Here is a 14,860-nt window from a genome sequence, read left to right as displayed (position 1 = left end):
CACACAAAAATCAGATCCAAGATTATATTGTTAATTTATATATATAGATATATATATATATATATTTATATATATATATATATATATATATATATATATATATATATATATATATATATATACACATACATATATATATATATATATATATATATATATATATATATATATATATATATATATATATACATACACACACAAACACGCACGCAGGCACACGCACACACACACACTTGCACACACACACATAAATCAGATCCAAGATTATATTGTTAATTTATATATATAGATATATATATATATATTTATATATATACACGCACACATGCACACATATCAGCCCTACAGGAACACAGAAAGAAAACTTCAAAACCTTTTTCAGATTCCAAGATTACATTGTTCATTTATATATATATATATATATATATATATATATATATATATATATATACACATAAATGTATATACACATAAATGTATATGTCTATATATACATATATATTTATATATATATATACACACGCACGCACGCACAAACACACACACACACACGCACACACACACACACACACACACACACATACACACACACACACACACACACACACACACACACACACACAGGAACAAAGAATCTTAAAGCTAGAGCAAGAAACAACAGGAAATGTAAAAACATTCAAATATTGTACTTAATAAGAGAAATTTCATAAAATCTTCTCACACCTGAGGGTGACTTGAAAAAAGTAGTTCCATCCCAATGTTGTCTTTGTTCATTCCATCAATTCACTTCTTCTCTTAAAAGCTGAAGAAGAACTGATGAAGCTCCACCTCTGGAGCCCATCTGGTGGTCTCTTCTGTCACCTGTTTTTGGATTTCTTATGAACCCTCTTGTTCTTTTTAAACCGAGCGCGCCCCCTACTGGGCTCTCAAAACGAGGCTTCATGAAGCTTCATCAGAAAATCACGACCAAAAGTCTATTTTTACATGAGGAAAGTGGAGTTTATTGAGACATCGAGTGACACCGAGTAACTTTGGGTTCAAAACTGGACGGTTTATATATAAAAATATCTATATCTTTATCTATATATTAGCTCAAATATCACTAGTCAGTGACGCCGGGAACCTTGGTGGAGGTTTGACTTAAAAAAGGAGGAAGATTTAAAAAAGAAAAAAAAAAGCCTCAAAGGGAAGAGACAGGGTGTGGGGGAGGGAGGTGTGTAACAATTTCCTGTACTTGCTCTTAACCTTCCTCTCAGAGCGCGTTTCCGTCAGTCAGCAGCCGACGAAGCCGAGACAGGATGCAAGCCATCAAATGTGTGGTCGTGGGAGATGGGTACGACAAACTTTTTTAACCTACTTTTCTACACATTCAAAGTCAAAAATGTGCTGCTTGAAGAACAGGTCTTGACTCATCTTGACTCTCTAGTTCCTCTTTTCTTTTTTTTTACGCTGCCTTTCATTTGCCGTGTGCGAGCTGCGGCGGGTCTGACAGCACAGGCCTCGACTCGTAGCCACGGATCTCGCCGCCCAAAAAAGCGAAGGATCCGGCGAGAGAGAATCGGCGTGTTTTTTAAAAAAAAGTGTCTGTCGGGGCAGAACATCTGGGTGACTGTGAAGGTGTGGTGAGCTGCCATCATGAGGAAGCATGAAGGAGGAAGTAGGGCCAGAAGTCAAACATTTTCTTAAAAGATTTATTCATTTATTTGTAAAACAGACAAGGTTAGCGGGACCTCAGGTTTTTTTTTTGCAGATGATGTGGTGCTGTTTTCTTCATATGTCCGAGACCTTCAGGTCTAAATCTGAGACCACGTTTCTGATGATACAGAAGGTCCTCCATGGGTTAAAGGAGAGATCCTTCCCCAGATAGACCAGATCAAGTATTTTGTTCACAAGTGAGGGGAGGATGGAGCTTGCTCTTCTGGTGAACAGGGTGTTTGTTGTGTCGAGGCTGGAAACTGTGCAGATTATCTGGCAACTTCTCTTCTCCTCTACTGTGATGTCAACCGAAAACTGTAGTTTCCAGGAACCTTTTTGAAAAAGAAAACTTTTTTTTATGTTTTTGTATGTATGTGTTTGAGATGCTAAAACTTCTCCATCTGGTCTTGGCCCCCAGGGAACACCTTCTCTATTTCATCTGAAAAGCTGGCGGGAACTCTTAACCCTTGTGTTTTCTACGGGTCAAAGTGACCCGAGTGCCCCAAAACAAACATCATTGTCGACCTCCACCACTGCATATGTATTTAGGGCAAGACGTTGACCTTGACCCAGAGACAACACAATACTACCAACACATTTTGACCTTCAAAGTATATACTTTGTTGAATATTGTTTTGATTGTTTAAGCGCTTTGTGACCCTGGTCTGGAAAATATATATAAATACAAATTACTTACTTACTTACTTACATTTGTTTCCGGGCCTGCGGGTCACTTTGACCCTGGGGTAACACATAGGTTAAGCAGGGTTACTCGGCCTCTTTGCTTTAACTGCTACAATTTGATGTTCATTCAATATTACAAAAGTATGATAATACTTTTAAAGTAAATATAGTGTGAAGATGAAAATGCTGTTTGAATGTTTACAAAAGTTTTGTTTAAAAAGCTTCGTGTTTTTTATTGTTGGCGTGCAGTGAATTAATGTTATGGTTCGTTGTTTTTGTGTCTTGACTTCGACAAATCGCTGTCGTTGACTGACTTATATTGTGAGGAGTGATGGTTCGATGATTCATGATAGTTTAAAAACAAGGTTTCATTTAATCAGTGGTTAGTGGAGCCAACGTTCAATAGCTTAGAGTGACATCTAGTGGTGTCTGGAAACAGTGTATCACGAAACCTCATCAGTTCATCAAGGTGTTGGTTTTTTAAAGTGAAAGTTCACACAAAATTCACTTATTTTCTACTCGCCCTCATGTCGACTAAGGGTTGTGACTATTTTCAGAGTAATCTGTTCCTTTTTAGAGTTATAGACAAAAAATGTTTGTTCATTTTAATGTAGCGACTGAAGCTTAGTTGTGTTTGTCTTCAACATTGACAAATTTAAAAACATCAAAATACCTCCGTACACTCATCTTGTATCGACGCCTTGACGTGTTCTGGAAAAAAAAAAACGAAAACAAATATATATTATTTTATGTTCATTTATGGCTTTAGCAGACCAGTAGCAGTAAACACAGGAAGTATTCTGGGTAAATATCGCGAGTGCTTCCAGTGTGGACAGTAGACCGTATGTGCCTCTGGAAGCGCTCGCGATATTTACCCAGTACTTCCAGTGTTATTCTTTAAATGTCTGCCACAAACTAGCATAAAATATAGACTTTTTTATGGCTTCATTAAAAGATGGACGTTACAGACGAGCAGTACGGAGGTATTTGGATGTTTTTAAGTGTCTTTTTGGACAAAAATAACTGAGCTCCAGTCACTACATTAAAATGAACAATTATTTTTGTCTTTAACTCTAAAAATGAACAGATTACTCTGAAAATAATCCCAACTTTTAATTGACATGAGGTTGAGTAGAAAATAAATTAATAAAGTATGAATTTTGGGTGAGCTATCACTTTGAGTTTTGTTGTATTTTCTTTTTTAAATTGTATAATATGTTTCAGTTTTGTTTTTATTGATTTAAAGTGTGAACTTCTGTCCTGTTCTAGATCTAATGATTTTTTTGTTTCTACCTTGGAAACGTACATCATGTTTATTGTGGTGTTTTTTTGTTGCTCGTGCTGAATAATCAGCTGCCGTACAACGAGATAAGAACCCAGCGATGATGAAGTGAATGGGACTTTGAGAAAAAGGAAGGAACCGCGAGTGAACAGAACTGGTAGATGTAGAAGCAGAACCACGGTGTTGGGTCAGTGGAATTTTTAAAGTATAAAAGAAGAACCAAACTAGAGCTGCTTGTTCCTGGAATTCCTGAAAGACAATGGTCAGACAGTTATGTGTGTAAAAAAAAAAAAAAACTCTTTATGACTTACAACAATATAAACAAACAGTAGTTAATTAATGAACAACATTAAAGTTCTTTCTTTAGCTACTCATGAACGCTGGATCAAGGGTTGAGATATTATTTCGGTCGAAGTTACACATTTTGAAAAAGGTTTAAGAGCAGAGCTTGTATCTCGGATAAAATGGAGACCAAAGGTGTCAACGAAATCAGTGCTAATGGCTACAGTATAAATGGGGTTTAACCTTTAAATGCAGCTGATCTGAGATCAGAAGGTTATTTTCTAAACTCACTTCTCGAGGTTGAGAATGCAATCCAGTAGTGATGGTCTGATGAAGCTTCATGAAACAGTGTCATGTTGTTCAGAGGTCAGTAGGTGGCGCCATCCGTTTAAAAATGATGTTTCATTAGAACAGTTAGAAACAAAGGAAAATAGTGCAGAGACCACCATCTAGTGGACTCTGAAGGTAATGACACTGCTTCATGAAGCTTCATCAAACCATCACCACAATCTAGAGTCCTTCAGAAACACTGTATCATGAAACCTCATTTAGTGTTTTAATGAAAATGTAATCCTACTATTCATCATTTGAGAAAAGCTGGTAGAAATGACATGTATTAACATGGGAAGAGCTGGGGATGGTTGTTTTTTTTAAGAGTCTGGAGCTCTTTGGTAGCGCTGCTGCCCCCATGACTCTCCCTCAGATAAGAACTCGAAATCAGAACTCCCTTTTAAAGTGTCGGACTATCTTCTCGTCGAGCAATTTTAAGGTCAAATGAAAATGAACTTTTGGCCAAAATCATGAAACTAAAGAAACTACCCGAGGGAAAGCTTCATCCAGACCAGCCGAGATATCTGTCAGGGTTGGAAAGATAGAAATGCTGACAGAGCAGAACGTGGGCGAGTTGGTTCATGTCGGGTTTCTCTCCTGCACACTCTTTGGTCTGCAGATGTAGAGACTTGCTGCACCGCTGAGACTGTGAAGGGAAGAATGTGAAGAAGACGCTGAGTGACGACAGCAAACTACCTTCTTCACCCGTTTTATTTTAGAGACGTTGTTCTATTCACATAGAGCCCAAACATCGGAAAATTGCCTCCAGATCTGAGGATGGATGCTTAAGGAAAGTAAGAATGTGAAAATATCGATTCTGAGAAATGGGAGACAAACATATGAGCATTGTGGGAGCTAATTAACAAAAATAAATGGGTCTAAAGAAGCGCCCTGAGGGACACCAGCATTTCCTTTTTACCTTTTTTTTTTCTTTTGTTTAGATAAAAGTGTAAGTTTTTTAATATATATATTTGTGGGATGTCATAACATGTGACATTATTTCCAATACCTGATGTTCAAAAAGTCCCATAATGCACTGCATTGCCAAGCCAAATGTTTCAAAGCAAAGTCTTGATAGGACATGAAAGTCAATGAAAGTTAATCCTTCTTGAACGTGTGCTGTTTGTTCCATAACGTGTCTCCGTGTGTTTTCATTTGTGTACTTCAGAGCGGTGGGTAAAACGTGTCTGCTCATCAGCTACACCACCAACGCCTTCCCCGGAGAGTACATTCCAACTGTGTGAGTGTTTCGCCGTTTGACTTCCCTTGACTGTAAACTGAACACTGGTGAGGCGTGTCACGTTAATTGGGTGTCATGTTAATAATTGAATATATCGTATCTTCCGTTAACATTCATTGTAACATGTAATTGAAAAAAATTGAAATTAAATAATTTTGAAAATATACTCATTAAAACGGATAAGGAACAAAGTGCCAAAAGTGCATGTGATGTTCCTATTTAGCCACCAGAGAGAAGCAAACTCTCATCACCATAGAAGTTGACCTTATGAATATTTTAAGTAAGAAATAAGTCATAAATAATGAATAAATCCTGGACCTTCTGCTATAGTCGCACGGTTCTATAATTCTATCTATTTAACAACGAATAATAAAATGAAAATTCTTGTTAAGATGATTTATTTTTCTCTCACCAAAGCTTTGACAACTACTCTGCAAATGTGATGGTGGACAGCAAACCAGTTAACCTGGGACTCTGGGATACAGCCGGTCAAGAAGACTACGACAGACTCCGTCCACTGTCTTACCCACAGACGGTAACATCAGCCTGTTGCTTTATCTCCTTTATTTCTCCTCATTAAATGGATTTTATTATATTCATGCAACCATTTCATTAATTAGTTTGGTGTTTATTTGAACATCTTTCTGTTTTCTGACATTTCTTTAAAAATATTTCTTATTTTACTCTTTATCTTATATTTTATCTTCCAATGTTGATTAAACTTCTTTTTTTTCACTTTAAAATAAATGGTTTTTGTGTTAATAATGAGTATAAAATGTTCTTGATAATACACTGTATACAGTTTGTTTTCTTTTTCTATCATACAAATGCTTTTTCATTTTAATTTTTAATTAAATATGTTGTTTCATCTGTATTTCCTGAAATATTTTATTACAAATTAAAGTAAATGATACATCCTTGTTATTTATTTTTTAAATATATACTTCTTTTTTTTTATTTTTCAAATTTATTGTATTTTCAATGATTGTTACTTTATGTAACTTCAAATAAATTCTGTATTTTTTCTTCTGGTAGATATAATCTATTCTATTCATTATTATTTGTATTATTACAACTACTACTACTAATATAGTATTTCGATTAGTATTATTGTTGTTTTTAAATCTATGTATTTTTATTACTCCTTCAAATAAAGGAAAATTAAAGTTCACTGCCTAAGCAAATGCTGAGTTTATCGTATATTGTTGTTTTATTCCAGCCATAGTTTTAAATTGTGTTTAATTTATCTTTAGTAAGGATTTTATGGTGAGGTGTTAAATTTTCGAACAAACGGTTTCTTATTTATTTAAAAACTGCTTCTTGCACCTATTTTAATAGACACAGTAGATAGTATTTGTTTCTAAATCTTTGCACTTTATAACTTTATGTCTGAGCCAGTACTGCAAACAAAATGTCGTTCTGTGTACACTTTGAATATCTAGAATGACAATAAAGGATGTCTTAGTCTTAGTCTAAATTCTATTAAATAGGAAAAAAAAAATATACATATTATAATTTCTGTTCTCACTTTCCTGTCATCTTCCAGGACGTCTTCCTGATCTGTTTCTCTCTGGTGAGTCCGGCTTCATACGAGAACGTCAGAGCAAAGGTGAGACATATACACATTCAGTTACACTGCCACCTGCCTTTCTGCAGATGCAACTACAAAAAGCCGCGACGGAAAATGTTGTTTTGCGTCAATGTGCTAGCGCCTCCTAGTGTCACAAGTTCATTAAGTCTGCAGAATATTAGTGAATAGTTCATCCCCCCCAAAATGCTATTGTATCCCCCCTGTTTCGTTCCTTCATTTTTCTGCTATGGGGGCGCTGGAGCCAATCCCAGCTTTTCAGGCGAAAAAAATTCCCATTTCAAGCCAACCCCTCATCCATCAATCAATCAATCCAAACGTCATCGAGAGCATGATGCTTATTGACAACGCGCCGTCAGCCGTGAAATGCCAAACAAGTGGAGTAATGACACGGTGAAAAATCGATGCTTCTTCAGCTCGTTGTCGTTAATCAGACCGTATTCAAGCGGACTCAGGATGTGGGCCAGAAGAAGAACCAGAGACCGTAGTGTGTTGTCAAAGCACGAGCTGAGCGTCCAATCGATTCAAAACAGTGAGTGTAGAGAGTGGATGGTGCAGGTGTTCTCAGTTGCATCTAAAAAAAAAAAAAGGTATTTATAGTGTTTGATTTCCTAACCGAGGGGTGGGCAATTCAAACTCTTCTTAGGGGCCGTCAAGCAAAAAGAAAGATGAGATGATCCCTTAAAAAAAAAAAGGACATGCGTCATTAGGCCGTGACATTTATTAAGCTAAATGCCATTTTTATTCTTGTATTTCTTAACTTAAAAAAAATATTTTGAGGGATTAAGATATACTCACAAAATACACACAAAGCGGAGGAAAAAAGTAAATAAGTGTTATGTGTAAATGAATAATAAATACATTTGTTAATGCATTATAACCATTTATACATCATCATACTTTGACATTACGAGGGCCGCATAAATACAGTCAAAGGGCCGCACTTTAAGAAACATCTTAAGACGTTTTTATTTGTTCAGGCTTTTCCTTTTTCTGGAACTCCTGTTGTGTTATCAGTTTTATCTTGACCTTTAAAGTATATACTTTATTGAGTATTGTTTTGATTGTTTAAGCGCTTTGTGACCCTGGTCTGGAAAAGCGCTATACAAATAAAAATTACTTACTTACTTACTTACTTTGCTCAGGACTAAATTCATCATCATTACACTGTGAACTCAGATCCTGGCTTTTTCCTGACATTCAGGTTTTGGATTCAGGAAAAATAAATAAACACAAGGAAAATAAACCCTTGAACATGCTGGTCATAATATTCTGGCTCGCTCACATTGTTGTTCCAGTGGTACCCAGAGGTCCGCCACCACTGCCCCTCCACCCCCATCATCCTGGTGGGCACCAAGCTGGATCTCAGGGACGAGAAGGACACTATCGAGAAGCTCAAGGAGAGAAAGCTGTCCCCCATCACTTACCCACAAGGCCTTGCTCTGGCCAAGGAGATCGGTGAGTTACCCTGAACGGTGTCGCTCGACCGATATTTAAACGTGTGTTTTTCTAGACGCGATCAAGTACCTGGAGTGCTCGGCTCTGACCCAGCGCGGCCTCAAGACCGTGTTCGACGAGGCCATCCGGGCGGTGCTCTGCCCCAAACCCATCAAGGTCAAGAAGAAGCCGTGCACCCTCTTTTAAAAGGTGTGGAGAACTTACAAGGAGGTTTGATCTTCTAGATCAGAGGTCGGCATTTAAATTCCCGCAGGGGCCACGTTATATACTGTGACTCTTGTAAGGGGCCGTCAAGCCAACGTAAGAAAGTGCACAAGCGTGCAAAAAAGCTAAATGAAGCTAATAAGCTAAATTAAAAAATATATATATTTATATATGATAAAAGGTATTTTTAAATATTACTTTGAGGAAAAATAAATACTCACAAAAAGGACAAATCAAATTGGAAAAGGGCCTTAAACTAATCATTAAACATATTAAGGTTCATGTGTTTTAAAGACTCAAAAATAAATACAAAGTAAAATTGTTAGACGGGTAACGGATCATAATTATACCTTTTAAGGGCTGTATGAAGGTCTGTTCTAGATTTTGCTGGATTGTAAACTCTAAACTAGATTCTAAACTAAATAATCCGAGTGACATGGACTCACTAACATTCGACATACAGAACAATATCAAACGTTACCAACAAATCTTTTTGTTAGCATTAATATAGTAAGTAAAGTATTACCAAAGACAGACAGACAGACTTTGTGTTACTCGATTTTCTCAAATCTAGCCCGACAGCTAATGATGGTTCTGATGAAGCTTCATGAAACAGTGTCATTATGTTCAGAGTCCACTAGATGGCGCGTCTCTGCACTATTTTCCTGTTTTGAACAACTGTTCTAATGGAACATCATTTTTAAACTGATGGCGCCACCTACTGACCTCTGAACAACATGACAATGTTTCATGAAGCTTCATCAACACATCACTACCATCTAGTGGACTCTGAAGATAATGACACTGTTTCATGAAGCTTCATCAACACATCACTACCATCTAGTGGACTCTGAAGATAATGACACTGTTTCATGAAGCTTCATCAACACATCACTACCATCTAGTGGACTCTGAAGATAATGACACTGTTTCATGAAGCTTCATCAACACATCACTACCATCTAGTGGACTCTGAAGATAATGACACTGTTTCATGAAGCTTCATCAACACATCACTACCATCTAGTGGACTCTGAAGATAATGACACTGTTTCATGAAGCTTCATCAACACATCACTACCATCTAGTGGACTCTGAAGATAATGACACTGTTTCATGAAGCTTCATCAACACATCACTACCATCTAGTGGACTCTGAAGATAATGACACTGTTTCATGAAGCTTCATCAACATATCACTACCATCTAGTGGACTCTGAAGATAATGACACTGTTTCTTGAAGCTTCATCAACATATCACTACCATCTAGTGGACTCTGAAGATAATGACACTGTTTCATGAAGCTTCATCAACACATCACTACCATCTAGTGGACTCTGAAGATAATGACACTGTTTCATGAAGCTTCATCAACACATCACTACCATCTAGTGGACTCTGAAGATAATGACACTGTTTCATGAAGCTTCATCAACACATCACTACCATCTAGTGGACTCTGAAGATAATGACACTGTTTCATGAAGCTTCATCAGACCATCACTAAGTAACAGCTGATTGTGATAAAAATATATATATATCTTAAACACCTCTTTATAATTAATGTTTAAGCTGCAGTATAACGCTTGTCTTTTTCTCTTCAGGGTGATCTCTGCTGGTGGCATAAAGGAAGAGGAGCGCGAGAATCAAACAGAAGTGTTTTTTTTCCACAAAGTCAGGAAATACTTTACATATGCAGCATCTTTCAATACAGCACCGTGTGAGAAGTATTGCTTCTGCCGACGAGGCTTTACTCGGATGAATCTCACACTTTAAACAAAAATGTTGTTGTTGCTCGATGCAGAAGTGAGTTGGAATCACTTGAGAATAGAACACAATAGGGTCACTTTCAAGAGGAACCTGTCAATATCCGTCTCATTACTATTTGGGTGCTTTATATTCCTAATAATACTGTAATAATGTATTTTTATTTGACTAGGAAAAGCTAATTGCCTTAAAAAAAATGTGTCTTCATTTTCGAAAATCTCATCTTATAATGTTGAAAAAGAAAAATAAAATTATATTTTGAATAATATCATCAGTCAAGAGATTAAAAAATGTAAATATTATTTAATACAAATTAAGATTAAATTACTACTTCTTGAGAAGAGGATAAATGTAATTCCTGTGAATTTTCCAATTTTTTTTCTTTCTTAAGTGAATGCAACTTAGTTCTGAACTCGAAATAATGACTCATTTTGACTGAAGTGTGTTGTGTGTATAAAAAAACGAAGCAAAAAATAAAATAAATATATTTTATGTTTTTAAGTGTAATAACAACATAATAAATACATGTATCTCGAGTTACGTGTTGTGGTATATTATTTCAACATTAGCCACTTCATTATGCATCGAAAAATCCACAAAAGTTTTTGTTTTTTTTAATGTTTTTCTGGAGAATGCAAAAGAAATAATTAACCAGTTTAATTTGCTCTCATTCTTTTAATGTGAAAAGCTAATTGTAATGACTTTCATGTCCGCAGGCTTTAACAGAAAAATAATTTTGAGTTATTTAGTCACAACTGGCTGATTTATTTTAATTACTTTGTCTTTGCGTGTTTTTTTTAAAAGCCCTCGAAGGTTGCGTAGTTTTAATCAACTTCGAGCAGATAGAAGTGAAGACGTAAGCTACTGAATAAGCTTCATTTTGGCTTCGGTCCTTTGATGGAACACAGAACCTTTTACTGCGTCTTAGTCACATGAACCCAAATTGAGACCAATGTTCCACTTTATTACAGTAGCTGCAGACAGTAACTCACTTCTCGTCTGCTGACATTTCGTTTTTTGCTTCTGTGTGATTAACTTTCAAATGTCATCTTGATTATGGTAATGAAAATTCATTTCTAGCTCTTTATTCACACCTGCATACTTGTGTTTCGTTTCTTACCTGCCAAGATCTGGATTAACCATCAGGGCGACCTCCAATGATCATTTTGGTTGAGAAGGAAGTGGAAAGAAACTTGAGTTTTAGTGACTCAGGGTTCATTAACTAAACTATAGATTGATTGATAAATTGACTTTTTTAGATAAACATAGAATAGAATAGAATACATCATGCTTTCACTCTGCTCTTGACCCCAAACTCAGAATTATATCTAACAGCACGAGGAATGAATGAGTCCCTGAGTCTATTCGTGTTGCATCATGAGAGGAGCAACACTAGTAGACTCAGGGCCAGTGGGCCATATTTTGAAAAGTGTGCTTATGCCGATCTTTGCATCGTTCTTCGGCAAAGGTTGTTTTTTTTAATGGTTAGCTCACAAGTTTAAATAATGCTACCTGGCTCCTTTCAAACTACATAAAGAGTTCTGGTTCTGCTCAAGGTTTCTGCCTTCTAAAAGGAAGTTTTTCCTCGCCACAGCACACTGCACAGTGATTTGCTCATCGTTGAATTGCTGGGATCTTTTTTTCCTTTCTCCACTATAGTCTTACTTCAACTGTAAAGTTTCTTGAGACAACTTTGTTATCATAAGACACTTTCAATAAAATTGAATTGAATTGAATTGAAAGATTTTACGACAAATAGAAAGAAATATATCCATACAAAGCAAATTCCATTTCATATTCCCATTTGCCATTTCTGTCACGATGTCTTCACAAAAAGTCAAACCTTATTAGAATACTCATCTCCTCTGGGGGTCACAGGGGGGCTGGAGTCTTTTCCAGATTTTTCATTGCGAGAGGACGACGGGATGCCAGTCCGTCGCACGGCACACAAAGACACACAACCATTCCCACACACACTCGCCCGATCAACCTCTGTATGTTCTTGGACTGTGGGAGGAAACAGGAGTGCCCAAAGGAAACCTAGGCAACATGAGGAGAACATACAAACTCCATAAAGAAAGGTCACAAGTTGGCTCACTCCCGACCAGGAGGCGAATCTTTACGACAATTCCTAACATCCATTTATCGTCCGTTTGCCAACATTCAACAGGAAATGGTAGTAAAGAGATTCATAGCTGTGATTACCATTTCCTACTTATTTGGTCTGGGCACTTCCTACGTCATACACCACAAAAGCTAACCTGTTTTTAAAAGCTTTTTTTTTCATTAGTGAAGAAAACTTTAACTGAGCGATTCAACGATAAAACCCTTAACCAAGGACACATTTTTGGTGACTCCTGGGCCTCTCTTCTGGGCCATCCTGGAGAGACTGTGTCTCCAACCTGGTCTGGCAACCCTTCTCACTAAAGAGCTGGATGATTTTTTGGGGACTTTTTTCTTTGACATCTACATGACACCGAGTAAGCATAAGTTATTGAATGAATGGAGTTTAAACTGTACTGTGTAATAAAGAAAGAGAAGCAAAAGTAAAAAAAAATAAAAAGGCAACTAGAGGATTTTTAAGGTGATCAAGGGAGAGAAAGAAAGGCAGTTGGTTGACTTCAAAAGATTCAATACGATTCCCTATCTCAGGTAATTTAAAACAACGTTAGGCTTCCGAGTAAAGAGACAAGCCCCCCCCCCCCCATGTCAGATCAATCTAACTTAATGGGATATTCAGGATTAACGAAAAGCATCAAACATCATATATCCAGATTTCTGTCACCCTTCCTTTTTTACCACCCAACATCTTCTTCCAAGTCTGGCAACTTACCTGAAGCACGAAATGCAAGAACAGGGCGAGAATTAATGTCGTTTCCAGCTTCACGAAAACAGTGTTTAATCAATGTGGCTTTATTTCGAGCCTAGAGCTCCATCAGAGATCAAGTGCTTTGGCAAACGAAAAGCTTCCGGGCTGCAGCCTTTTCAAAGAAGATTATCCCTGATCTGATGATCACAGTGAACCTCCAGCTGACAGGTTGGATAAAGATCTGAGGAGGGGAACTCGTCATTTCACAGCATCCGTTCGAATCGTGCAACAGGCTAATAAACACCTGTCAGCACTGACTCCTCTCCGCTGATCCGATTCCTGGATAGGGTTTTGATAGTGGCCGAGCAGAAACAGGGAGCTCATCGTTGTATTACAAGATTGATTGACAAATTGAGAGCAAAACCTGTATGTCCACGATACTGGAAGGTTAACACTCGAATGACAATCAGATTTTTATGAGCAACTTTTCATTGGCTCAGCAACCCAAAGTTCAGAAGATAATGCAACAAATGAGCGGTCCATGTCTAGTAGTGCTGAGTTTATGATGTTTCATGTGTAAGGAAACAACAACTTTACTGTAATCAATCATCTAGATTTAACACACATTTCAAATAGTCACTTGATTAACTGATAATATTTCATATTTAATTCATATTAAATAATCATTGTCTTGCATTTAAATCCATTCACTGCAACAACTCAGGTTCACAGGCCCAAGTCAGATAAAGCCTTTCACACACTCACACAGAAAGATTAAAGGTTAAGTAAGCAGGAGTGGAGTAAAAGTATCATGATGTTCTGTTCTATGTTAGTCTTTGTATCCTTTGTTATTTTTCTTTGATCTATGTTATTTATCCTTATCTTTAGACTTAGATTGTATCATCTTGTTCTTCCTCTTTATTTCTCTTTGTTTTTGTTCTTATTTTATTTTGATTAATTTTTTATTTTTTATGAACAAATTGCTATATTTGCCGTGGCTAATAAAAAAACAATAAAGTTCTACCCTACCTTACCTTACCTTAAACAATCCCAGATTCCCAAAGTCTGTGGAAACCTGTTTGAGAACTCACACTTAAAGACACAACAGGCCAGCAAGTTGCTGAGAACAGATTCTCTCTAGAAGACAACAACCTTTGGTGAATTTACACGACGGCCACGTGCGGCGGCCATCTTAGAAGACAAGTAATTACAGTTACCGACCAATCCTACATGTACAATTGACTAGAGGCGTTAACCTGAATATTCTACTATAAAGATCCACCATTTTGTGAGATCTTTGCGTTCTGGCATTCGAAGACGTCTGCGATAGATCTGCCTGCTTGCTAGCGCCCGTGTTCACGTAAGTTTGACTTTTGCATAATTCACTAAACGAGCATTTTTCTTAAATTCATCCATGTGTCCGTCCTTCATTTTTCACCGCCACGTACGAGACTGGGGAGGGGTCGGTTCACCGGAACAAAAAATCCCAGCGCATGAAACCCAGCTCATTTGGAACTGAG

At 37.0% G+C, this 14,860-nt stretch overlaps 2 protein-coding genes across 2 annotated transcripts in view; one reads left to right on the top strand and one right to left on the bottom strand.

Moving 5' to 3' along the window:
- Positions 1-14,860, bottom strand: part of sun2 (Sad1 and UNC84 domain containing 2) — a 332,438-nt gene that overhangs the window by 3,886 nt on the left and 313,692 nt on the right. The window lies entirely within an intron of this gene.
- On the top strand, positions 1,193-11,067 carry LOC148089886 (ras-related C3 botulinum toxin substrate 2). Its single transcript, XM_087809858.1, has 7 exons — positions 1,193-1,333; positions 5,442-5,513; positions 5,931-6,048; positions 7,060-7,122; positions 8,400-8,559; positions 8,615-8,748; positions 10,369-11,067. The coding sequence occupies exons 1-6, from the start codon at positions 1,299-1,301 to the stop codon at positions 8,743-8,745; spliced, it is 579 nt and encodes a 192-aa protein (XP_087665984.1). The 5' UTR covers positions 1,193-1,298; the 3' UTR covers positions 8,746-8,748; positions 10,369-11,067.

This window comes from Callionymus lyra, chromosome 1 (assembly GCF_982586985.1).
Source record: "Callionymus lyra chromosome 1, fCalLyr1.hap1.1, whole genome shotgun sequence".
Taxonomy (NCBI): domain Eukaryota; kingdom Metazoa; phylum Chordata; class Actinopteri; order Syngnathiformes; family Callionymidae; genus Callionymus; species Callionymus lyra.
The sequence above is the reverse complement of the archived record's forward strand: the minus strand, read 5'-3'. Positions and strand labels throughout refer to the sequence as shown.

Bases quoted from the DNA above. Each gene is read 5' to 3' on its own strand.
- LOC148089886 (XM_087809858.1), top strand. From the start codon at position 1,299: ATGCAAGCCATCAAATGTGTGGTCGTGGGAGATGG. The intron at 5,514-5,930 runs GTGAGTGTTTCG...CTCTCACCAAAG, and splicing joins GGAGAGTACATTCCAACTGT to CTTTGACAACTACTCTGCAA. The intron at 6,049-7,059 runs GTAACATCAGCC...GTCATCTTCCAG, and splicing joins CACTGTCTTACCCACAGACG to GACGTCTTCCTGATCTGTTT.